This window comes from Hydractinia symbiolongicarpus, chromosome 14 (genome assembly GCF_029227915.1).
Source record: "Hydractinia symbiolongicarpus strain clone_291-10 chromosome 14, HSymV2.1, whole genome shotgun sequence".
Taxonomy (NCBI): Eukaryota; Metazoa; Cnidaria; class Hydrozoa; order Anthoathecata; family Hydractiniidae; genus Hydractinia; species Hydractinia symbiolongicarpus.
The window spans coordinates 9756109-9782647 of NC_079888.1; the positions used below are offsets into that span (position 1 = coordinate 9756109).

General features: G+C 33.9%; 2 protein-coding genes across 2 annotated transcripts; both read left to right on the forward strand.

Annotated features, from left to right (window-relative positions):
* The first annotated feature begins 143 nt into the window (after positions 1-143).
* On the forward strand, positions 144-20893 carry LOC130624923 (TBC1 domain family member 30-like). The gene is made up of 11 exons (XM_057439983.1): positions 144-882; positions 3355-3519; positions 4303-4364; positions 4754-4819; positions 11746-11865; positions 12165-12350; positions 12542-12888; positions 13249-13354; positions 14385-14520; positions 19180-19338; positions 19568-20893. Exons 1-11 carry the CDS (start codon positions 159-161, stop codon positions 20293-20295), a joined length of 2799 nt encoding a protein of 932 aa, XP_057295966.1. The 5' UTR covers positions 144-158; the 3' UTR covers positions 20296-20893.
* A 3960-nt stretch (positions 20894-24853) lies between these two features.
* LOC130625411 (uncharacterized) lies at positions 24854-25612 on the forward strand. Its single transcript, XM_057440504.1, has 2 exons — positions 24854-25055; positions 25169-25612. The coding sequence occupies exons 1-2, from the start codon at positions 24962-24964 to the stop codon at positions 25513-25515; spliced, it is 441 nt and encodes a 146-aa protein (XP_057296487.1). The 5' UTR covers positions 24854-24961; the 3' UTR covers positions 25516-25612.
* Positions 25613-26539: the final 927 nt, after the last annotated feature.

Consider the following 26539-nt stretch of genomic DNA (forward strand, 5'->3'; position numbering starts at 1 on the left):
TAAATTTCTTTATTTTTTATATAATTGACGACAAGTCATACTAATAAGAAAGTTGCAGGTCGTTTTTTTTGATTAAAAACAATATACAAAATCTCTTTTGCTTCTCTGGCTTCTGTGAATTGTTCGGCAATATAATATGTGGAACCAAAACATAAACAATGATGTCCAGGGATTTACAAATGGCGGCGGATATCTTTCAGGAAGAATTAACAGCACAGCCATTTGGTGCACACGAATACAGTCCGTCTCATGAAAGCGACTATAGTGATTTCTTATCACCGACAAGAAGTGTTGAAAACGAGTTAGAGCACGATGCGGATTCAGATTCATCTGGTGAAGATAGAGTGTTTGAAAATAAAGCACGTGGTCAAGAATTTAAAAAGAAACTCAAAAGACGCACATCTTCTAATGTATTTACATTTAAAAGACACGCTGACAATGTTCAAAACATGCAGAAAGTTAATATAGACGAATTTACAGAACTTGATTTAGATTTAGCCAACACATACAAACATTTAAACTCTAATTCCAAACAATTATTTTTTCAAAAAAAGTCACATTCTTTTTCCTCCTCTACTGACGAAAATGATTCCAGAAGTTCTAGCTCTAAAACACTCCCCTTAAAAGCAAATATTGAATCAATTTCTTCTACATCCACAGAGGAGTGCGATGATTTGAAACATAGATCAAAGAAAACAAGTGCAGTAGATGGCCTTCTGTTTGAAATTTACGATAGATACCATAGCCGTGGTGAATTATCACATGTCGTAGACAGTGATATAACAGAGTGCTCAACTACTAGCTTTACAAGTGTTTATGTTGCTTCAAGTTTTGAAAACGATGATCGTCCAAGATTGGACAAAAGTTATTTGCAAACCAAAGGTAAACTTGTGTTGCACACATACATGTTTCTTTATGGGTAGACCTTGTTACCGAGAATCTTCTTTTATCTGTGATATTTTCACAAAAAGAATTTATTTGTTTATTATATATAAAATTTTTCCCATGCATTTCCCAAGTAAATACATTACTTGGGCAGTATTAACTTTGTACTGCAGTACAGTCCTAATGTGATACAACTCACATGAATAATTACTTCATAACACATAATAATTATATTGCTAGAAGATGACTAAATCAAGGAAACTTATTGTTCAAACAACAATAACCTGTGCAAGTTGATTTTGAAAATATTTTAATGCTGAGTCTCTAGAATACATCAACAACAACAATTAAAAATATGAAAATAAACTTTACTGTATTATTATAGTAACTCGCCATAGAATGAATGTGGTAAGAAAGTAAAATATAAAAACAAGTTTTAAAATAGCATAAGCTTTTCGGTTAAAACCATCCTCAGTGCATACATAGATGTAACATTATGGTAAAACCTCAAAAGGAATGTTATATTTTTATATTTATATTTTAAGTTTTAATAGTGAAACTTGAACTATGAGAAAATAATCACAGTATTGTTTTATCTCTCAGAAAAATCATAAATGATTTGTCTGTCTGTAATAGGAAAAGTGGATGTGTTCATTTACCTTTAAAGTCACAGAAAAATTTATGTCTTATTTCTTAACACCTTATAGCATGACGTCATTGCTGAAAAGAATAAACCTCATTTTCCACATGGGAAATTAGGCGCCACCTGGGACTAAATTGAGAACATTTTCTAAAACAAACCTGCTTCAGAAAGTTCTATAAAATAGAGAAAACAGATAAAATTTCAAAAAAAAAATGTTTTGTACTTTGGCGTGTTCTTGCTGACATCAGCAATATTTTTACACCCTTAAAATCTCCTTTAGAGTTTTAAAGGCGCGTAATCACCCTGTAGGCAACTTTTTTTGAGGTACCTATTTCATTGTAAAAATTGAAAGATATACATGAGAAAACGTTATTCTGAAAATTTTATTCAAAACTGACAACCAGAACATGTTCAAATGTTTCATAGAAATAGCAATTCTCTTCGCCTACAGAACCGCTATTACATTTCATTGTACGAATCATGCGATAATAAACGCACGGCAAAATCGATCATATGGTTGCTGGATTCATGCCATTACAGAAAATAAAATGAATGTGGGACAGATGGGTTTCCATCGTAATGCTTTTATAAATATATCAACAAAGTTCCGAACATGATAAATCAGATAAATCAATCAAAGTATCTGTGTTACTCTTTTTTATTTACACGTTTTATGTTCTTATTTCTCCTTTTATGCTCTAAATTTAATTATCTCCATAATGCTTCAACTATCTTTAACTATCACAATGTGCATTCTCCCCCGTTGGGTTTTTTTGCTTATAATATGCAATAATCCCGGTCATGCTAATAAAAAAAGACAGAGCGTGATAAGCGTTAATTATCATAATTATTAACCATGACACAATGTTGTGATTTCTTCTTTCTGTTTCGTTTTGTCTGTTGTCTCCAAAAACAATGGCTAACAGAATAAAGAGAAAATTAATTTTTTCTTCTATGTCTTTCTAATAGAAACTCCTGAGATAAAATTTCTTTCTATTTTTTGATACCATGTTTTACATTTGTTTTTTTACAAAGAAAAAACAACCAAAAATACGACGTGAACGGAGCCTACCATAATGGCGATATTATCGAACTCCATCTCAGTGCTCATTTAAAGTTAAGGCTGTTTGTTTACCTACAGTTTCACACGAACATTTTGCGACAGCCCGCTTATTAGACAGGAATAAGAGATCAACAAGATCGTTAAATATGGCGGCTAGAAAAAAACAACAATAAGTTTAAGATATTAAAGTACCATTATTTCTATTTCTAGTAAGTTTTATATCCTCAAATTTTTAGGAAAGGCATAACTCCGTCTGAACTTTAAAATAAATAAAAAAAAATGTATATGTTAATTTTTTTTGAAAAGGGGAATTACGCGCCTTCAAGCTCTATAAAATAAAGGTAACGGGCAAAGAAATTTCTAAAACAAATTTTTTCAGAGTAACAACAGGGTCATTACTGACATTAAAATTCAAATAACGAGTCTTCTCCGTTGTTTTTTCTGCCTAAGTGGATTTTTCCACAGACTTTTAGACTAAAAACAAATGTAGATGTCCTAAACATGGACTCAATTAAAGCTTTATTTATAATTCACCCAATCACTACTCTTTGCCTCTATTTGGATCACCAATTCAGATAGGGTAAAAAGTTTAACGCAAAAAGCTATTTAAAATAGATACCCCCTTAGTTATTGCCTCCCTTCCATAAGTTTCTAATAAAGTATATATGGAATTTATTAATTTATATAATAAGTTTAATTGAAGCAGATAAAGTCAGCCTTTTGTTCATCATAAAATTAAATGATTTTTTTCTTTGTTTTGCAGAAGTTGAGGAGTTAGAAAAAATGGTAAGAGAACTAAAACGTGGTACTAACATGCTATCGTCAAAACTAGTACGACTGCTCAAACAAAGAGACCGATCAGCTCACAAGATACAAGACAATTTCAATGTTTTAACTGCTTTGTTGCAAGCTATGTCGCAGAAACGACGTATGAAACATTTTTAACATAAGTATTTTTTTTCTGTGTAAATAACAAAGAAAGAAAATGTCGAACTGTAATCTGCAATTGATTTGTATAATTTCTCTGGCCACAGGGTGGCCAACAGTTATTGAATTGTGCTGAAATTTTTTTGGTACTGGAAATTATATTAATACTTGAAAAAAATCATTGCTCTTGAGTTCAGAATTTTTGACAAGCGGCTTTAGGTTCAACCTTTCTTTGGCAAAAAATTACAAGAGGGTTGTTTGTGATTTGTGGTTTATGGTTGATGGTTTGATTTAAGGTTCATCAAATATCCTTTGGTCTTGGGAGAATTTTAATTAAATTAAATTGAATTAGGAATGAAATGAGTTGAAGTTTAAAGATTTTTTAACAAAGACCTGATGCCATTGACTTTGTACATTAAATTTTGCCTCTTTTTAGCAATTTTTTTATTTTTTATTTTAAAGAAGGAGAGTGGAGGGAGGTCACCTCTACATGCCCATACATAAGCAGTTTTTAGGACATTGTTTTTATGCATTCCAATTTTATGCATTCCAATTTTAGTCGTTATGCACGTCCAATTTTAGTCCATGTCATGTTAAATATACTTCTTAATACCTTGTCTGCTTTATAGAATAAAAAACATTTACAAAAATCATGCACAGCCTAACTTTTTATGACATTTTTCTTAATACAACTAATAAAAAATTAATTAGATCTAAATGAGTTGCCTAAAGTTTTCAATTCTAAGAACTTAAATTCTTTTATTGATATATTTCCAATTTGTAGGTGTTGATACCAGAATCCGTTTTTCATTTATACCACGTCCAGGAAAAAGAGGTTTTAGACAAGTGAGTAAATATCAAAGTAATTTATTAATTGATGTAATTGCATAAGACCCAGGATTTTCAAAAATCAAATTCCTGTTATTAATCATCAAAAAAGATCTGTTAGTCCTGTAAATTATCAGTTATCTTTTTAAGTTTGTTTTAATTTATTTATGCCAGTCTGTGCTCTGCTTAATCTCTTTACAGTGTACTTTTGGTAACATTGGGTATCTTCCATATGAAAGTTTTTTTTTACTCTCCTTCAAATATTGTACCCTTTTTAAGTTTCAGAAATAATAATTGTAGCTGATCACCATTCTGTTGTAAGCAATAGTGGCAAGAAGAAAAGATATAAATGAAACGTTCACAAAACTGACTTTAACTTTTAAAAGAATTATTCTTTATTTTTTTAGTGGGTGGATGCTGTGAAAGCCGTTGCAAGAATATATCCTGGAGTTCCAGCCGCATGGCGAAAAAGAGTAAGGTTTTTAAGTGTCGTATTATATAAACTTATGTTTCTATACGTCTAAGATAATCAATAAAAAATATGAAGTTTCTTTCTATTGAATTTAAAAATGTTGTTTTAAGCAGGACTCCTCCTAAAAACATGTTAAACTTACTTTGTATCATAAATTCACTCTTACACTACATTTTATTGACATGTCCATGTCTCTCCAAATCCTTGTACAATGTATATATGTATATATATATGGTAGCTTAGCTGCGTAAGTAGTGAGACGCACGCAATGCGGTATAAAAAGGACGGGCAAACCCGTGTATTTTTCCACGGGCTAACGACTAGTGTAAAAAATTTCGCTAATATGAAAAATTAAAATGCAGCCATTGGAATAAGGATAAAAGGTGGCAACAATTTTATTTTTATTTTGTGGCCATAGAGTCTATGTCTGTTTTATTTAATATTGATTGAAAATCGAAATTAGCTTAATGGCAACCTTGGTGACAATAGGTTTAAGTTTTTAAAGAAATATATATAACAAAAATTAATTTTTTATAAGCCACATGATGGTTGCTTTGTTCTTTAATAAAACCACATTGGATTTTTGTTTGTTTTTTCATAAAAAAAGCACATTGGAAAGTTGTTTTGTTCTTTCATAAAAACACAATGGATTGTATGTTTAATTTTAGTTACTGCAACCCCTGAGAACATTTATTTCATTGTTGTGTGCAATCTTTTAGTAAAAGATTTTTAATAGAGCTTAAATAATTTACGTAATTTTTAAGATAGGATATTTTAACTTTTTAATTGTTTTGTGATTTTGGTTGTTAACCTTTTAAAGTTAGAAGAACATGTCTAAAAATTAAGGGGAGGGGGGTGTTGCATTTTATAGAATCATATTTCGAAACATCATTTTGGTGAAAAAATTAGACTGACATAATATTTTGAAATAAGTCGCTAAACCCATGAAAAAACAGGTTTGCCTGTTATTTTTATACCACAATGCGTTTCTGTACTTGCTGTACCATCTTGCGTGACAGACAGACATATACAGGTATTATATTATAGACTAAACGGTTACCCGTGGAAAAATCCATGGGTTGCCCATCCTTTTTCTCACAGACAGACAGACAAAATAAGGCTATTATTTAAGAGATTTTCTTGGTGAACCTGATCTGTAGATTATGGAACCATCTTAAAAAACTGTAGTTTCGAAGGTCGACATCAGCTACTTTAAAAAACACTTGAAATAAGTGAAAAAAATTCCAGCTTACACCTTGTTAGGCTTATTGTTTATTAGCCCTCATTTCTTTACGAAGTTTCGTTGCACTTACAAACTTGGCGAAATGGTCCACACATAGGCATACTTTTCAATTTGTCAAATTTTCAAGCTTACATGTAGCTATCTTACATGGTTAAATGTAAGAAAGCCAGGTTTACATATTGCATTGTTTATTTTTAGAAAAATATGTGATTATTGCATACCTAAATTTATATGATACATAAAGTTGGGATTCCTTTTTTCACATGTACATATCATCACTAAATTTAACATAAATAGGTAAAGGATTATGGCGTACAAGTTCAAAATTAAAGTAGTGAATGTCAAATATATTTCTGTAACTGTAAAAATGGATTTTTCTAAAACGTGACACAGTTTTTGAACATGTTTCAAAATTAAATACAACTAACCTTGCTTGTGTTTGCAGGAAATCATTTATACCATAATTTCATCAAGTGAAACAAATTACCCATGTCAACCCAATTTCGTATTTTTTGGATTTTACAATACAAAACAGTAAATTTTAGCCTTCTATAATGAGTGGTTGGTGTTAAATGATTCTTACCTTGATGAGGTAACTTGAAGGCTTCACCAGTCTCTAATACTATTGTATTGGTTACTGAAAGATAACAACAGAATTAACACAAATCGCAATATCAACATTGCCACCAGTAACACAATTTTAAAGCCAACACAAGTAGAATATCAAATTGCATGCTGCAACTGTTTGTCATAGTCAACATGACAAACAAATTAAAATCATCAAAAAAAACACAACGGTAATCACTACAATCAATTATTGTAGAGATATTTTGGATGTCTCCAAAACCTCAAGCAACTTGTTTGGAGACGCTCCATGTTTTGTCAAGCAGTCGGCTAATTGGTGTTTTCCTTCAACCCACTTGACAGTAATCTCATCTTGTTCCACCATCTGCCTCAATCTGGCTATATCAACTCGCAATCTCAAATCCTTTGTGACATTTGTCGTTTTCAAGGTTTCAAATAATGACTTGTTGTCGATAATACAAGTGATCTTTGGAACCTTCGTCAACTTGCAGATTTGCTGTATGACATTGGCCAAATAAAAACTAGCATCAGCTCCTTCACTCAGAGCAAGTGTTTCCGAAGCAATTGGGCTTTTGGTTACCCTTTGTAGTTTTTTTGATTGCCAGCAGATTGGTATAACTTCGCTCAGGTGTTTCACAAATATGATGAATGCACCTTGTGATGATCCACACTTCAAACTGGCATGAGTTGCATCTGTGTAGCAAATAATTTCACAATTTTTCATATTTGCAATTTTGGCAATGGTTATTGCAACATGCTTTCTCTTAATTTTTCGAATAATCTTGTTGGCATCTTTCAAATTTTGAACTGTAGGTTCCTTGCCATAATTAGACGTTTGGCAACTATCATAAGCCACATCAGGGCGGGTTTGTCTGGCCACCCAAGCAATTTGCCCACTCAACGATCTCAGCATGGTCTTTTCCTTGCTAGTCAATTTTCGTTCATTGTTAACATCATTTTCAATATTAACAGTTATCAAAGACTCTATATAGCTCACTTGATTAATCTTAATTTTGCTTTTAAATTGATCCACATCTAATCCTAGATACTTGAAGGTTGAGCTTGATTGCGTACTGATTTTGAACGTTTCGAAAAGTTTAGCAATAACTTCTTTGTGGAAAGCTGGACTACCACCATACACAAAGTCATCAACATGGCAAACAAGAATTCCAGTGATTTGCTTGACTCTATACCAGTAAAACACAGCAGGGTCGTAGGTACACATTTCACCACCAAGTTTCAACATTTCACTTCTCACTCGTTTGTACCATGCTCTAGATGCATCGTTTAACCCATACAAACATCTCTTTAGTTTCCACACTGTTCCCAATGACAATGTGTCTTTTGGTGGTTGTAAAAACAGTTCTCTTTCAATAGCATCTCCCTGAAGAAAAGCTGCAGTGATATCAAGTGAATTGATCTGCCAATCATTGCTAACTAAGATAGCCATAGCAAGTCGAAGACTTTGTTTGCCACAAGTTGGAGAATCTGTTCTCAACGATTGTGAATTTTCTTCAAAGCCTCTAGCCACCAATCTAGCTTTCACAACCCTTTTTTCACCTTTGAACTTCTCAGTTATGACCCATTTGCTTGATACAGTTGTTTGACCAGTGTCTGGAACTTCTTTGAAGACATCATTTTCTTTTAAATTCTGCAATTCTCTCTCCTTCGCATCAACTACTTCCTGTGAAAACATATCGACATCACACATATAGACAGGGAATTCCGGATTTTCCAGCTCGACCCATTTGGACACATCATTCCAATTGATGCTTTTTGGCTTTCTATCACCATCATTAGACACATTAACCCAATTTTTATAAGTGCCACTTTTTTTGGGTTGTGCTGAGAGAACTCTTGCACGATACCATCTTCCATTTAGATTGTATTTGATGTATGATTTTGCTTTTGGTTTCGATTCAACTTTCTTGGATTCTGTAGATGGTCTTCTGAAAATGTCACTTGTACAGCCACTACCTTCGTCTTCTTTAGTTTCATTATTTTTATGAGTATCCCTGTTTTCCTCAACTTCATTTTCACTTGTGCCAGAATCTTCTTGGTCATTTTCGTCTACATTTCTAGCTTGTTCTTGATGATATTGCTCTACATCTTCAGAATCATCATAAACATCTATCACATTCTTATCAGCTGTGTCATCATCATCATCATCATCATCATTATCATAATCATCACCACCATCATCATCATCATCATCATCATCATCATTATCACAATCATTGACGCTATCGTTCATATCACACAACTTATTCAAATGGCTTTCCTTCCTCTTGACATGATCTGACTTGAATTCACTAACTTTACAATTTTGGCTATGTTTCATCAACTGACAGGGATGCACTCGGTAAAAGTTACCACCATGTCTGACAAGCACCATTTGACCATCTTGTCCCAAAACCACACCTGGACCTTTCCAACCCTTTGTGTTTTTGCGCTTGTAGAAGACTTTTTCTCCATTCAAATACGTCTCATCAGAATATGTTCTAACATTATGTCTCAGCGCTCTTTTAATTCTCTCACTGGATTCTGCTTTAATGAAATTCTCCCTTGCCTTATGCAGAGCAGATAGATTTTTTTTTACTATTTCACTTGACGTAGTTGGCTCCAATGCTGGTAAATGATCTGTCAGAATAGTGGGTGTGTTCACATTATGGCCAAATACCAATTGGTTTGGGCTGTAGCCACCATGATTCTGTAAAGAATTCTTTGCGCTGAGGGCCCATGCTAGTGCTACGTCTGGTTCACACTTCGTATCTTCAATTGTCTTGAACATGGTCTCTGCCAGAATTTTATTATGTCTTTCCACAATACCATTGCTGAAAGGAGATTCGCCTGCTGTTGTTTTTGTCTCAATATTGAGCTTTTCATTCATTTCTTGTAAAACCTCATTCGAGAATTCACCACCATTGTCAGTCAAGATTGTACTTGGTGATCCGAAGTATGCAATCCAAAATCTAAACACTCTACTGACAATGACATCTTTATGTTTCGATTTGATAAGACATCCAGCAGAGTAACGAGTTGCAGCATCAATGATATGTAAGATGTGTTGTTTATTATGTTCATAAACCTTTAAATCCATACATATTACTTGATTAAAAGTGTTTGCCAGAGGTATACCCACAACTGGTCTACTGTATGGCCTTTTATATTTGTGACATATTTCACAATTATTGCAACATTCTTCGATGCATGACAAAATTTCTTGTCATACAAATTACTATCCTTTACAAGTTTGAGTAGCTTATCTTTGCCAGCATGAGCGAATTGGCGGTGCAGTTTCATAGCTTTCTTCATTTTCTCTGTCTTACTAATATTTTTCAAATTTTCTCCATGTAGAATGATTTTTGTTCCTTTTTGAGCATCAAGATCACAATGTGTTAGTGGAAGACAATAGTGTCCTGTTGTGGTACATATTAAGTTAATTCTTTCCTTCCCAATAAGGGCCAAGTCACTGGTAAAATCTAACTTCATACTGAGAGACTTCATGGTACTACGACTAATCAGTAGTGGTATTTCAATCTCTACTATGTCAACAGACAATTTATACTTGTTGCCACCTAGAATAACTGGTATTATTAGATTTCTTGTAGCTTTCACTTCCTTTCCATCACCAAACCTATATATAGAATCAGTACTATTTGAAACTACAGCATTTTTATCTGATTCAGAGAGAGTCCCAAGATATTCATCCATCCATTTCTCCCCAGCCACTGTCTTTGTACAGCCAGAATCCAAGACACCTCTACCAAAGGATTCTCCAACAAGACAATATTGCATTTGGTCTGGAGAGGCTGCAAAAAGGGTGATATGGATCTCATTTACATCTTGTTTCTTTTCTGTAGGTCTATTGTTCCGTGATCTGAAACCTCTTTGCTCTTGATTTCTATGAGGACATTTATTAGCAAAATGTCTTGTTGAATCACATTCATGGCACCTCATGAGTTTCCCATCCTTATCAACAGGATTCATTCTTGAACGTGTATTCCTTGACAAGCTGTCCTTGGTATCAGCATGAAGATTTCCATATAAGCATTCTTGTTTCACAGGAAGAGCTCCCAAATGTGCAGCGTCTTCTGCTGTGTTCAGTTCTCCAAATATCTTCATATTGTGTCCTTCATATTCTTATACTTGAGTTCTGCACAAGTTGTACGAGCCAGTTTTTCATTTTCTTCAGACATATTCGCAGCTGTGAGAAGAAAATATGCCCTGACAGCTTCAGGCAATGCCATATCATATTTGGATATCTTATTGTAAAGCTTCTCAAACTGCACAATAAAATCAGGAAATTTGTCTCCACTATTCCTCTTATAGTCATAAAACTCTTTAAAAGCAATAAATGCTCTTGTGCTTTCATCTTTCAAATATATTGAATCTAGCTTAGATATAATCTTGTCCAAACCATCATCTGATCCCACTTCTGCAGGTGTCAGGTCGCGTACTGCCTCCCGTGCCCGACCAGTCAGTGACAGGTATACAGCTGGACCTTGCTTTTTCTTTGGTAGTTCTGTAAACATCTGCCAGATCTCCAAATCGTTCTTCCAACTGCTATAGTCATCATCCTCTTTAAACGCTGGTGGAGCCTTCAATGTTGTTGTTGCCATTGTTCACAAACCACTTCACCAATTGGTTTGCACACACACGTGTCAACAAATAGCCAACAAAAGGGAAAGTTATCTCTCTTACCTCAAGGAACACATCCGGGTGTGTGCCCTCAATTGCTTTCTTTCAACTCAAATGTCACTCGCACAATGATCATAAATACCAGGCCAGTTGATCTGTACCTTTTAACTCTGCTACCATTGTTAAATGATTCTTACCTTGATGAGGTAACTTGAAGGCTTCACCAGTCTCTAATACTATTGTATTGGTTACTGAAAGATAACAACAGAATTAACACAAATCGCAATATCAACAGTTGGTTTTGAAATTAATTGCTTGTTGTATTATTAATCTTTGAAACGATTTTATTATAATTTGTAGTATATAATATATTATAGCAAGGATATATAGAAAATAAATGACATGCCTAGAGCTTTTTTTTTCAAAGAGATACATAATGTAATCCTCTTGTAATCTAGACCTGGTTATCACTTGCTGAATATTTTTTAAAGGACGCTGATTGGGAGAAAATAAAGAGACTTTGTTTTAATGACAGGCGGAACCCAGATGATGATGAACTAGACACACAAATTGTTAAGGTAACTTCAAAAATCTGTACAAAGTACATAATCTGAGCAGTTACTGGTACATGTGTGGTGGTACTTATTGGCAGACCTATTTTTTATACTATACAATGATATATGAAAAAAACAATGAAAATATTCTAGGTGTTATTTTTGTCCTTTTTGTTCTATATGAATGTTTAGCAAACTGAAGAATTAGATATTTAAAAGTCAGTAAAAAAAACCCAACTTGTTATTTTCCATTTTAAAAATTTGGTATGAAACAGTACGGAACACCATTTAAATTGTATTGAATTAAAAAATCAAAATTTTAGGACTTACATCGTACAGGGTGTGGTTGGTTCTTTGAGCATGACACAGCTGAAGATAGGGCAAGCTTAAAAAGAGTGCTATTAGCATATGCAAGATGGAACAAATCGATTGGTTATTGTCAAGGATTTAATGTCATTGCTGCACTTATTTTGCAAGTTATGGAGGGTAACGAAGAACATGCTTTAAAAGTATGATGTTTTTAAATTCTGTTTTTAATCTTCTTTTTTTTTTTGAATTTTAAATTTTGCTAGTTCAGAGGGTACATGCAACTGTAATAAATACAAAAATAACCAATTAACCTGTTAACTGAAATTAGTTGTCATATTTATTTTTGTTGGCAATGCTTGTGATACATATATATTCCTGTTTGTTTATTTAGGTGATGATATTTTTAGTAGACTATGTACTACCTCGAAATTATTTTGCAAATAATTTACGAGCATTATCGGTGGACATGGCAGTGTTACGAGATTTGATGTTAATCAAACTACCAGACCTTGCTAACCACCTTCAGCAACTTCAAAAGGAGGCTATGGATAAATCAACTAACTCCACAGCTAGTTATGAACCTCCACTCATAAACATGTTTACCATGCAGTGGTTTTTGACCTTATTTGCAACTTGTTTACCAAGGAATACTGTGTTAAGAATATGGGACACTGTTTTGTTAGAAGGGTCGGAAACTCTGCTACGTGTTGCATTGGCAATATGGGCGAAACTAGGAACGTGAGTGAATATAAGTTTTATTAACGTTATTTTTTTAGTCAGGCAAAATAAAAGTCATTTTGAGGTCTATCACACCAGAGTCGAATGAAATTGTCCATGTATTTCTTTCATTTACCTGCAATAAAACTTTTGGACATGTTTAATCATGTATATATAAGTTCCCACAAGCCCTATATAAAAAAAAATCCATAAATAAAACAAAATTTCATTATAGTTTGAAATCTCATTTCAGGCAAATTATTTCACCTATGGAATGTAATCACTCTCCTAAAACGTATTGTTCTGTTCAATTTTTTTATTTCATTTTCATGCAGACATTACTGAAACCAAATTTACGCAAAACAAACTTGTGTATTTTAGATATTTTGATAACGTCTTGACAGCTTCTGATTTCTACATGAAGATGGGGAAACTCATTCAAGAGCTGATCAGTGATGACTTTATTGATGTGCAGAAGCTGATGCAGGTAGGTTGGCAGGTGTTAAGTTTTATTTCTTAGTGTTAAATTTATAATAATCTTGACCATGATTTAACAAGCAATGTTTTTCTGGATGTTGGTCCTGCACAGGGTTTTTTATCACTCAATTGATTTAAATATTAAATTTAATCAAAAAAATAACAGAGATTTACTGAAAAAATTAGGTATATGATGAGCATAATAATGAGACAAACTTTAGTTATAAAAAGGTGTGCAATTTTGCTTGAAATGATTTTTTTTTAAAAAAAATACATTCCTGTCAATGGAAGGTATAGTTGAAAAATCATATTTTTTGGAATAAGCTTCATTTAGAATTTTTCGAAAGTAAACATATCAAAGCCAAATTTTCACGTGCTTATAACAAAACATATAATGCTGAAGTTTGTTGCCAACATTAAATTGTTTTACAAAATTCGAATTTGATTGTTTTGGATTGATTGACATCATTGGTAATAAGTTTGAGTTTAAAAATAAATTAAGACCTTTACATCTATTGGAACCAACCAGGTTTTAATTAAATACTCTCTTTCTTTGTCAACCTGAGTAGAGTTTTTTTTTTCATTTCCTGTATCGCTAATTAAGTTTTTGCGTTCTCTTTTTTATAACTTTCTGCTGATGCATATTAACGTAATTGCGTGCATAGAAAGACTCTTTGTATATATTCAGTAATTACTTCTTTTTAGTATTGTACAAAATACACTTTCAAAACGTGATTTAAAATAACCGAAACAGATGAAATGGGTTTGCTTAAGAATGTGCTTTTATTTTTGAAAGGATGGACAATTTTTTTATTTTTTGGGTTAATGTTAATGTTATGGAGTATTTTTTATAAATTATTTTTCTTAGTACAGTGAAACATTGATATTTGTATTTATTTTTGGGGGGTGGGGAGGAGGGGGATTGCATTGTATGGGCTGTAGAAATAAACTTCAGTTATCAAAGAAGATTGAGTCGCACACCTACGTCTTCAACACAAATCACACACACAGAATAATTTTCCTTGTTCTTCTGTCTTTAGGCGGTTTATCAAATGGCTCCATTTCCTTGGACATGCTTGATTGATCTCCGTGAAAAATATACTTACGATATCCATCCATTTAGCACATTTACTGCAGAAAAGGATGAATCCAAGAAAATTGTCAATGTCAAACCTGGTAACTAACTTGTTTTGTTGCGTTGGAAACATTTGTTCTTTATGGACTGTGCACTTCTGTTAGGGGGGACATAAGGAAACTGTTTCACTGAAGTAGTTCTTCGTAAGTAAGGACAAGCAGATAGTTTGAATGAAAGAGTGAAAATAGTGTCAGACTGTCCGGCTTTTGGAAAGATTTCTATTATTTCCTTTGTTTTAGTTAGGTAAATAAAATTTGATCGTTCGAATTAGTTTTCTTAGAATAGGTTTAAATATTCCAGTCTCCCTTGAGCGAAATTTTTTTCAATGGCTTGTGAAAAATTATGCTAATAAGCAAACAGCCACTTTTTTACTGATTTGTCAGTTGCAGTTTCTGTATTAGTCTTACAAGAAGGACGACTACATCATATCAAGCGAAATTCTCTTTATACGAAGTCTTCCTTAAGTAGGTTTTTTGTCATATTGAAGAACAACTACTTTGTTCATCACTAACACCCGCGGTCCCCAGAACTGGGATCCGCAGACGAACCCACTACACTACGTGCGGCAATATGTCAGTGATGAACTCAAATAGTTTATCCGGATGGTGTGTATACATATAGGTGAATATTTATCATAGCACATCCGTTACACATTATACTCGCCCGTCATGATCAGAGGTCCGATCGGGGTGAAGCATTCTCTGTTGAGAATGAAATACGGATGTGGATGTGGTTGTTTGTTTTGTTTTGTGTTTGTTTGTTTATTTGTTCTCCTCAAGTAAAATGTAGTACTAACCCTAATATTCCTGCTGCAGGATTAGCCTTTTAACCTTAGAAGTAAAGTCAGTTTGCTATAAAGGCGGGAATATTTTTTATAACACATTTTAAAAACGCGGAAAAAGTGGAGATACAGTATCTTCTCATTAGCAGCGTAACCTTTAATGGATTTCTAACCACAAGCATCCTTCGCCTGAAATTTAGTTCAATTAAAAAAAATTCATTTCCACAAGAGTTGTACATAGAGGCTGATGATGTAAATAGTTTTTACGAAAAGCTTCTCTCATATTTTAATCGTTTGATTTTTTACCGTCTATGCTTGGTATTTTCATTTCAATAACTTTAAGAACATTTAATTTTGAACACGGTTTACATGACAACGATTGAAAGAAAAAGAAAAATGCTTTTTATCGCATTTGGAAAATTACATTGTTGAACTTCCACTTTTTTACAGTATACTTTGTGTTCGTGCAGCTTGTATAGTTTTCTTGTGGTATCATTTATGGTTAAAAAATTGCAGCAGAAAGCAGTTGGAGGTAAAAGTTTGAAATCATGCTGTTAATTGAGAGTTGGCGAGTTTAACTTGTTTAATTTATTGTTTGTTGAATGTGCGAAAGATTTTCTAACTGAATTTCCGTTTTTTGTTATATAAGATTTTTATTATCTGGGCGGGGTACGCGTAGGGGGTGGCAAAGAGTGCTCGATAGATATAATTGAATGCTTAAAATATCTTGATTTTGTATTTGTTTGGCTCTCGTGCAACAATATTCACTCTAATTATTATTGTGTAATGGTGAGGCAAAAAATATGAATGTGAATGAATGCAATCTTTGCTAATTTTCACATTTAAAATGTTTAGCCTAGAAAGAAATACCACGTTACTTTTTTAGTTGCAGTAAAAAACAGTTAGGTTTTTCTGAGTTAAATTTTGTGCTTGTTTTTTTAAACGAAACGAGATCGACATGTGCAAAGCAACATACTTCGATTCTGTTAATTTCCGCACGTTATTAATTTTTTGGCGGTTTCTTTATTTGCTTTTAATTTTCGCATCCAAAATGTGTGTATTCACGCAGATTTATTTTCGCGCACCTAAATTTATTTTTTTAATATTTTCATTGATGGTAAGTGTTGGAACAGATTTGAAATAAAAACAAAATGTATCTTCGGTTAACTGTTTCAACAACAACATGAAAAAGTGCAATTTAAAAAATTTATTTTAGATGTCAATAATGCATGTCATTAACGATAATTAAAAAGTCATTACTTGTCTCCTACGTTCTTTCAACTTATGACCTTCATTTTTTTTCGCTTTTTTAGTTTTGACAAGAAAAGCATTTTTTTCGCGAACTTTTAGTTAAGTCCACTTAAATGCGCGAAAACAAGACACCCAGTTTGATACCCTTAAATTTTTTTAAAGCAGGATTCCTGTCAATTTATCCATTTCCTTTTTTTAATTTATCAATTTACTTTAGCTATAATCTCAGCCTCAAGTTAAGAAACATTGTGTTTGTCATAAAAAAGACGTAAATAAAAATAGATGCATAATATTAGCCACGTGCGCGAAAATTTAGTCGCTTCTACCCACCGACATATTCAACATATTTTAACATTTAAAATATATGTTTTTATTTGAGCTTAACAATAAAGTCTTCAGGAAAACTTTTCTTCGCGATGGTTATACTTTATGCGAAGTAATTTAACAAACCCTCCTTCAGTTATAACAATTTTTAATCATTGTCTCATTTTTCAAGAATATTGGTTCTTGATGCATTATAGCAAGGAAAAGCACAATCAGAGTTTTGCCAGCGAATAACAGAATTAGCACATACGGTTGGGCAGCAAAAAATAAGGGTAAGGCAAGGGTAAAAAAATTAACTGGAATCAAAATTTGGTCCCTTTTTACAATTTTTTTTTTCTGATAAGGCAAATAAGAATTTAAAATTTTATGATAATAGCACTTGCCCTGAAGCTGTATTTAATTTCGTTGATACTGGACACGAAGTATTTACCGCACACGTGCAAAACTATTAACGTTGGATTTTAATGTTGTACTTGTTATTTTTTACCATTTTTTAAATAAATTTGACTAAAATTCGAAATCAGCCAAAAGACGATCACATTAAGTTTACTGACATTACCATATGTCGTTTCTAATTGGATAGCGGAAATTGTTGTTGTTTAAAAAGCATTTGGAGCAGCAGTTTGTCCTGATAGCAAACAAAAGTTCTTTCGATTATTTCGTTCCGCGGCGTCTAGTTAAGATCACCTTAGGTAAACTTAGTCATTAATAGGTCAATTGTTTTTTAATTGTTTTTTATAAATGACTGAAGAAATAAAAGGACTGTAGTTATGTTGCTCATTTATTGACCGCAATGTATATTATATTTCCTGTCTGTTCGTATAATTGACGTCAGATTATTATAGTCGATTTTAACTGTTTTCAAGTTTAAATTCCTTTTATTTTGCAAAAAAAAGTTTAAGTCATTTTTTCTGGTGATAGGTAAGCCACATCTGATCGGCAAAAGCATGGTTGTTCTGAAATATTTACCGGTCATAATTTGTTACCGGATCAAGTTTAATCGCCGGTCTTATGTTTTTATCCGAAATTTCGTCAGTTAGAGGTCGACGCTAAATTTAGCTGACTAACATTAAAGCAGGCCGTGGGCAAGTTTCATGTGGCATTTCCCATAAATTGAGATTTTAACATATCTGGCTGAATTTATTTATCCTTAGCCCATGTTTTCAGCGGTCTTACTTTCGCCATAGTACCGACAAAGTTTGGGTAAAAAGATCTGAGCTTCGCATCAATTTAACAATCACTTCGCCAAAAGATGTATGTTCCATGATAGATTTTAAAGCTTAAAAAATTTGCAAACAACAAGGAATTCCAAATTGTTATCCGTTTAATAGAATTTCAAAGGTGTTAGCTAAAATCTAAACACACAATTGAATTTGTGTCGTTGCATAAGGAAGTTAATTTCGTGTTTAAAGTTCCGAATGTACAAATTTTGTTAATCCTGTTTGCTGGTCGACTGATTTCATTAGCTAGCATCTTTTTGTGGGACACAGTGAACGTGTTGAGAATCTTATCAGCTATTTTGATCCGCCATCTTGTGTTGTATTATATGAAGGATTTATGAAAGTAATGCAATTTTTATTAGTTGTACTTTGTTATGTTTTGTTGTAGTATGAATAAAACCAAAGATTTGTGTTTTGTCATATTGTACGGAGATAAAAAAGATCTTTGTAACTGCACGCATCCGAGTTTTCCACAACTAAAATTGATTGATGATGTTAAGAAAGGTACTGTTGTACTTTTTCGTTGCGGTGATGTGGCTTGTATGGTGTCGCATTGTGCGATGTGATGGCGTATGCATGGCTGTGTGTGTTTCTGTTCTATTTCTAAGGAGTGTGTACAAATGAGAGTAGCAAAACAGGAAACACTAGCAAAGTCGTACATATGTGTTAAGGAGGTGATGTGGGGTAAAAAAGGGGTGGGAACTTTGTGAGGTTCGCCTTTTTGTTGTTGTGCGGAATAGTTCGGCTGCGTGTAATATTTTCGTCCTTTTCCCCAATGACGGTTCTTCTTATACCAACATTAAAATGCGACTGAAAAGCGAATTTTTAAATTTGCAGTTTTTGCGAGTTTTTCCGAGAATATTATTGTTTTCAACAAAGATGTTAAAGATTGCAGAATCTTTTTGGGATTTTTTATTTGTCATAGGTTAAACTCCATTGGTATCTGCAAGATGTACCTATCATAAGTATCTATAAGAACGTTGTTATAAACATGAACTAAATTTTACACATGTGTGGTCATACTTTGCGTTCTGGCGTGCATATCCGTTAGAGAAAGTAAAGTAAACGTGAAAACTTCGTCTTACAAAATTTGTGAGAAAGTAGCTGCAATGTTTTTTTTATAGTGAGTGACGAAGAAGTCGCTGAAAGTGAAGACGAAGGAATGGTTGGTTGTTTGGGTTTCGTGTCCAGCCAATCAGATTCACCGATTAAGCATCGATCGAAAACAGAGGCGCGCAAGACAATGCGGCAAAGTAAATCTGATATTACAAAAGCCACTCCAGGTGAAAGAAAATTATTTCGTATGGAAGCTATGTGTTTTACGCTATTCGCTCTAATAACTCCTTAAGTTCCGAAATTGGTAAAAAGTTTGCCTCGATTACTTCTAAAATTAATTCTTCTTGAATAATCCAATAATCAGGAAATCTCTGAAAATCTGGAAAATATGTAAAATGTATTTTTTATAGTAGAGTTACGCCTAGTTTCACATCTTATATAAATGTTTCATTCCAGGTGCGTATATCACTGACCAAGACACCCAGAACGCGTATAAAGCACAGATTAAAGAAAAAGAAATATTACGAGAAACGGAAAAAATGGACCTAGGTAAATTGCGGAACCAATATGGTCGAATGCGAAGGTTACAACAGAAAGCTATGCTTGTTTTTAATTCCAACGACTTTAAAGACGAGTCGAACCGTTTGAAGAACCCACCCTGTGCTATCAACCATTTATTTGTCGACGTCAGCAAAGTTGCTCCTCCAAGGACAAGATACCGAAAGCCGTCGAATTTTCCCGCCTTAAAAGCACCGAGCAAAGGTACACCATCTTTAAAACCCGTCAAAGAATCTTCAAGTAAAATAATACACGAAAATGACTTCTCAAATAGTATAATGACGACTTCGCAGAACAACAACAGAGTTAATAGTAGTATTTCGCCAAATGTTATGGCCGACAACGCTTCATTTACGAGTCCGTATGTGACGCGCGAGATACAAGCGATTCCTGATGAACCTGAAGCACACGCGTTTTCTAGTTGTGACGATACTGCGTCTACACCAAACACAAACAGTTTCCACAACAACGCTAAAATACCTAATACCATTCATTTTAACAAAAAGAATGACGCGGAATTGAAGTCAACTTCTCTGCTGTATCAAATCGATAAAAGCGCTCTTTACCCTTCGAACTTCAAACCTTTTCCGCACCGAAACTCAAACGCGAAAAAAAAAGTAAGATGAGATTACCCACAATGCTACTTTTTATTTACGTTTCTTCGCAATAGATGATATCTTTTTTCTGGAGTTGGTGAATTTATTTATTTAATGATTTATATTATATTTTTTCAATCATTTAATTTTATTTTTGGTGCGTTGCATGGCATATTTACACTAAACTTTATAGTGATGTGTTTGGAAGTAATCTAAGGAACATATACCATGTCGGGTAAAAGCGAAAGAATTTTTTTTCCGTGTTTCGGTAGCACAATGTTTTTCTCGCGCATAAACAGACAAACGGAATACGGCTATTATTAAAGAGAGATGTAAAAAAATCCACGTGACAGTCTTCTTCTTTTGCGTTGAGAACAACGGACGGAAAAAATAGGCGACAGAACGCCGTGTTTCAAACTTATAATAAAATTCTTGCAATTTGTTTCTGAAAAGAGAAGAGGATAGCTGTATGGATCAGCTATTCTGTGATTCCAAGTCGTTTTTTTTTCGTTGCATATTAAACTGTTTATTTATTACAAATATATTTTTGTTATGAGAAAGAATTGAACTGTATATCTTATTGCAACATAGAATTTATTTATTTGCGAAAATATTTCTTTCACCGTAATACTCAGTGTTTTAACGCTTTCTCAGAAGCATGGTATTTTTTTGTCGCGTTTTTATTTCCCGTTGCCAGAGTTTGTTTTTTAACCTCGTTTCCGTGGTTTGTTCTTTTTTAACCTCGTTCCTAGCATTTGTTGTTTTTATAATCATTTCGCAGCTTTTTTAACAAAAGATATCTTTTTTATCCTCAGTTGCCAGATGTTACAGGCGCTGTACATGTAATGCCTGCTCAAAAAATAGAAGTTTTCTGGAGAATGTGAAGTAAGCGCAAAAAGTTTCCTAAAAACTAGGGTAACAAGAAGCTGAACGTTTCCTGGGCACTAGAGTGTCAAGAAAGCGCCGAAAGTTTCCTGAAAACTAGAGTTTCAAGAAGGCACACAAAGTTTTCTGAAAAATAGAGTGTCAAGAAGGTGCGTATAATGAACTCTAAAAAAGTTTTTATACAAGAGAGAAATGAAGGGAGTCTTAGAAGTGTTGCGTGTTTAAGGGCGTAATGATTATTGTCATTTCTTCACCATAAAAATAACGCCATAGTTTTTCGCCTTTTCATCAATACACTAGTTTCCCAGGAAACAACACAAAATAGAAAAACCATAAAGAAAAAATCAGGAAAAAAGGCTCTTCTGCGAAAACTTGGATGTGCTTTTTTTGTTTATTTTGTAAACATTTTAAAAAATCTCAGATTTACAACAGATAAGTTTAGTTTAAACGAATGTACTAGACGCGAGGAAACTCTTTGACATCTCACCCAAAGTCTTCCCCTCCAGACTAGAGCTTCTTTTTCGATTTCTGACATTGGAGGCCTGCTCAGGAACCGTATTAAGAAGCCCTGGAAACGAGTTTGTTTCATATTTTACCTGGTCTCTACGTGGAGTATAACTTATAATATTTTGTTTGCGAATAAAGAGGGGACCAATTCCTGCTTTACTCTAATAAACATCAAGACAAACGAGACGGTTTAAAAAAGAGACAAGAGGCGCTGGAAACGAGGTTGGCTATTAAATTCTGAGAAATTTGTTTGTGTTGTTTGTACCTTGAAAAAATTTAAAACATTAGTTACAAGAGTCCATTGGTAGGTTCAAAATTTCGCAAAAAAATAAAATAATCCAAGTTCAGCCAGTATACTGCAAAGCAATAACTCTTATCCAAATCAGCCAAAAATACTCATAAATACGTTCATACTTCATCCTCCAGGCTTTCTTTGCTTACATGCCTCCCCCCATCCCCCCGCACGTCATGGGATCATGGAATTTAGAGGAAAAAATCACAAATTAATTGATTTCGTTTTTTTCTTAACAGATTTAGATAGTTCTTAAAATTAAAAATAACAAAATAATAACAGTTAGCTTACTTAATGTGAGGGCTGAAGTCAATTGCAGCTGGAACAAAACCATTTTTTGCGATAACTTCTTTAAAAAACATAGTGAGGTATGTCTTCGCATTTTCTGTGGAACCATTCCAGACATTTGTTGCTTTCCACCATATTCTTATCTTCATTTTTATCATTTCTGCAGTATGGCATTCTACAGGAGCAAAGTAATTAAACCGTTGTAGATTTTCTTTAGCAACGCAACATTTTATTTTTAATGGTTGGAAAAGGTTCCTTTTTGTTTTGTGTTGAAGCATTTCACCAAATGGCTACGTAGCGATGCATTCCCAGAGCTCTTTCACTTCCTAGATATGCATGTTTTGATTTTTCAAAACCGTTAGCCAACGCAAGCGTTGTATCATGGAATCTATCAAATATTGGGAACTGTTTACGCAGTAGTTTTTGTGACATGTTGATGGATTTATCGGTCAGCATTTTGTTTCCCAATATAACGTCTTTCTCCTCATGTGAAAAACAAAGTTTCCTCTGGGTTCTTTTCGGTCCTTCCGTGGGACCATTTTTGCTTATGATTCGTACTTTGTCATTTTCCAAACAACCCACATGTACATCACAATCGTTTGGCAATGATTTCCTCTACCCCTACAGCGTTGTGTGGCGCTATAGATTAGTGGTTATAGCTCTCGTACTCTGTGTGGGAGACCGGGGTTCGATTCCTCTTGACGGCGATTCAACATGGGCGAGTGAATGTTACCATAGCCCCGGGTTAACCAAGGCCATGTGAGGAGGGAAATTGGGGAGATGGATCCATGTGTGGGCCGTTGGATGTTGCCGGGAGTTGTCTAGTTGAGCGCGGGCCCTAATTAGGTCTGCGTAGCTCAAAATGAGCATTAAATACTCTAGGACTCTCCATCTAAGCCATGGCCCCTCCTGGAAATAATAGACAGGGTATATCCCTCGATATTAGTGAGGCTAGCCATGTAAAATATGCACATCATCTATCTTTGTGTTTTCATTGTCTTCAAGATTCTCATTTTTAATCTCATTTCATCATGTTCCATTCCATTAATTAATTCATTCGCGATAGCTTTTTAAAATTCTTTATCACTCGATGGATCTTAAAAAAGAGGTTTTATAGGACTATTTTTTTCTAATGTAACGTAAGAACAAGCAATTTCTTTACAGTTCTAAACTTACCTAACGAGATTGGATAACATTTAACCTCCGCCATCTGGTAAAGAAAAACATTTAGTTGGTAAAAAACATTCAATCAGTGAATGGAAACCAGACCAAAGACTAACAATAACAGATAATAGCCATGGTTAATCAGCCATATATCTTCTTCTTGTCCTTTCCAATCTGTTTACCTCCCACGCCAAAATGAAGACGAATCGATCCCGAAACGTTTTTAAATGAAATGAATTAAAATTAAAAAAAACACGAGTTATCAATTTTATATAAATTGCAAATTTCACATTATTCTACTAAATAGAAAAACCACGTCACGGTCATTTACGGCAGGAAAAAAAGTGTGCGCATGCGCCATTATTTGTTATCAAATTTTCTGCCGCAAGCGATTCATAATGGCCACCATCGCACGTGCTTCTAATTTCCCTTAAAAACAAATGTTTTTTGAGCCTCTGCGGTAGAGATCATCCCCTAAAAAGATTTTATTTAGTAGAGCAGGCCTTGGACTATACAAAAACTCTAGATTCGACTACCCGAACACTTTTTTTGTTTTGTTGGGAGGAGACAGAAAGAATAGCAATGTTTTGATTATAAAATTTTATAAGTTGGTGGAAAATGAAGATATTTGCCTTCCAACGCAAAGTCATACTTTAAGACATGTTTTTCCTGAAAGCTGATATCCTGTTTTATCAAATAAAACCAGTGGTTTGTGGCTGCCACTTTTTTTCTGAAAAAAAATTGGTCCTCGGAAATGACCTTTCACAAGACTTCATAAATCGGTAAATATCATTATTTTAAATGAGAATTGTGCACTCAATAAGATAAATATAAGCAATAAACCAGTGTTAGATGTGAAAAATGTTGCTTGTGGCTACCCCCTAACTTTTCACAGTCAGGGTAAACACTTAATTAGGCGACGTTAGGCTAATTAGGGCATACCACCTATTTACGCGACTCATTGTACCTTGTTAGACCATACGTACGTGCGCAAAATTTTATGTTAATGTGTTGCTTTGTTCGGTATTTTTCCAGCTTGCCCCATGTTCAGCATTTCTCCAGTGCATGTACGACATGATAAAAAAAATACGACCTACCAATCGACTCCTGTAACTAATGTTTTCCTGAAAAAAATATATAGCTACCGAAGATGCTTTATCCAAAATGCCATTCCGTGGTTTTGAATTTAAATTATTATTAGAATTACGTCATTCAAATATGACGTTTTGTTGCGTAATACACCGAAATGCATTGGGTGCGCATTTAGCAGGAGTTCGCGGAAAAAGCCTGCTGGAGGCACACGCACGTGTTTTTGAGATTTTGTATACCGTTGAAGTTTTCAACTAAAATAAAACCTTTCGAACTTTAATCATCGTTCAATGATGGAAATAAATAAAACGAATAATGAAAATCTAGATGATAACTTGTCAAAGTTTTTTTTTATTATTCTTGGATATTATAAAGAAAAAATAAAAGCTAGAAATAAATCAAAATCGAAATTTTTTTTCCACCGGATACTTTGTAGATTGTAAAGAAAAACAGAAATATATATTCGAATCCATGGAAGATGTCGATGTAGCAGTTAGAAATCTCGAGATAAAATCATTATCCCATTTCTCTGTTTATCAAAAAGATAAATCATTCGGAGTTGCTGGTGAGTTTTAAGTTATAATAAAAAAAATTGATCTTTTGACCAAGAGAAACAAAAAGCAGTAGTCTTCTTTAAAAAAGAAAATCTTTGTGTGTGTTACTAACTTAATTTTTTAGATATTAATTTAAAAAATCACAAGATTCTCTTCGAAGATATCAAGAACAAGGAGTCACCCCAACAAATCCTTTGGTCCGGAACTCCTTTTGTGATTGTTGGAAAAAAGTCGCTAGATTGCACGCACGGCGTAGATCATGGCATATTGAAAAAGAAGAAAATACAGGATGAAAAAATCAAAGGAAAAGTATGTTTTACCTTTGCTTTGAAATCTGAAAAGGAAAAAGAAAGGAAAAATAATAACCTTTTTCTTATCTATAGGATTCTCAAACACATCGCAAGGTATACAGTAAGGCTCGGTTTATGGTTCAAAATTCGAAAAAACTTGGTTGTCCAGCAAAAATCATAATTCGTGACATCGCCTTTTTCCCAGATTTCAAAGTAAGCGCATTTATTTTTCCATTACTCGTTTTGCCGTTTTAGTCTGACCATTTTCTGCTCATCTATCTAACTACCACAGGACGAATACACTCCTGAAGATGACGAAGTTATGATAACACATGTGTCTGAGTGTGACACTCCTTTGCCGAAAAGAAGGAAGTTACTTTTCTCTAAAGAAGAAAGAAGCGCCATTGTTAACAAACAAATGTTAACTGACGAGTCAATAAACATCGCACAGAGTCTTTTGGTGTCACAATTCCCAACCATAGGCGGATTTCAAGACACGGTTGTTGGGAAGACGTTTTGACATCGTGAAATACGAAGAAAATTACATCCAGTTGCTTCATGCTGGTTCTTTGCACTGGATATGCGTGGCAAATGTCAACAACAACAAAATTGACAACAGGTATTGCCAAATTTTTGATAGCTTGACAAGTGAAAACGTTTCCGTAGATGTTGCAAATCAAATTGCCGCCTTTTCTTACTGCCAATCAGAAGAACTTGTCATCAATGTTATGCCTGTTCAGCAACAGAAAAATGGAGTTGACTGCGGCCTGTTTTCGATTGCTTTTGCTACATCATTAGCATTCGGTGAAAACGCACGCGATAAGATATATGGCAATGATTCTCTTCGTCCACACCTTCTGTCATGTCTAGATGCTGGTCAAATGACTCCCTTTCCAAGTAAGCTACGCGCAAGAAAGAGAACTTTAAGGCCGAAAAAACAAATTTGGTAGAAATATATTGCGATTGCCGTATGCCATACAATACGGACGATGAAATGGTGGAATGTTCAAAGTGCATGGAGTGGTTTCACGATAAATGTGCAAACATTGCGAATGTCCAAGCTTTGTCACGAAGGAAATGGTTTTGTAAAAAATGTAAATAAATTTTTTCCAAAAAAACACATCATCATTCAACATTTCTTTCCTGCTTTACCCAAATATCTACTTCCGCAATAAAATCTGGGTAAATCGGGGATCTGGGTAATA

Excerpts from the sequence above, each read along its gene's own strand:
- LOC130624923 (XM_057439983.1), top strand. The coding sequence starts at position 159 with ATGATGTCCAGGGATTTACAAATGGCGGCGGATATCTTTCAGGAAGAA. Across the intron at positions 4,365-4,753 it reads GAAAAAGAGGTTTTAGACAA|TGGGTGGATGCTGTGAAAGC; the intron begins GTGAGTAAATAT and ends TTATTTTTTTAG. Across the intron at positions 19,339-19,567 it reads TATTACAAAAGCCACTCCAG|GTGCGTATATCACTGACCAA; the intron begins GTGAAAGAAAAT and ends GTTTCATTCCAG.
- LOC130625411 (XM_057440504.1), top strand. The coding sequence starts at position 24,962 with ATGGAAGATGTCGATGTAGCAGTTAGAAATCTCGAGATAAAATCATTA. Across the intron at positions 25,056-25,168 it reads TAAATCATTCGGAGTTGCTG|ATATTAATTTAAAAAATCAC; the intron begins GTGAGTTTTAAG and ends TTAATTTTTTAG.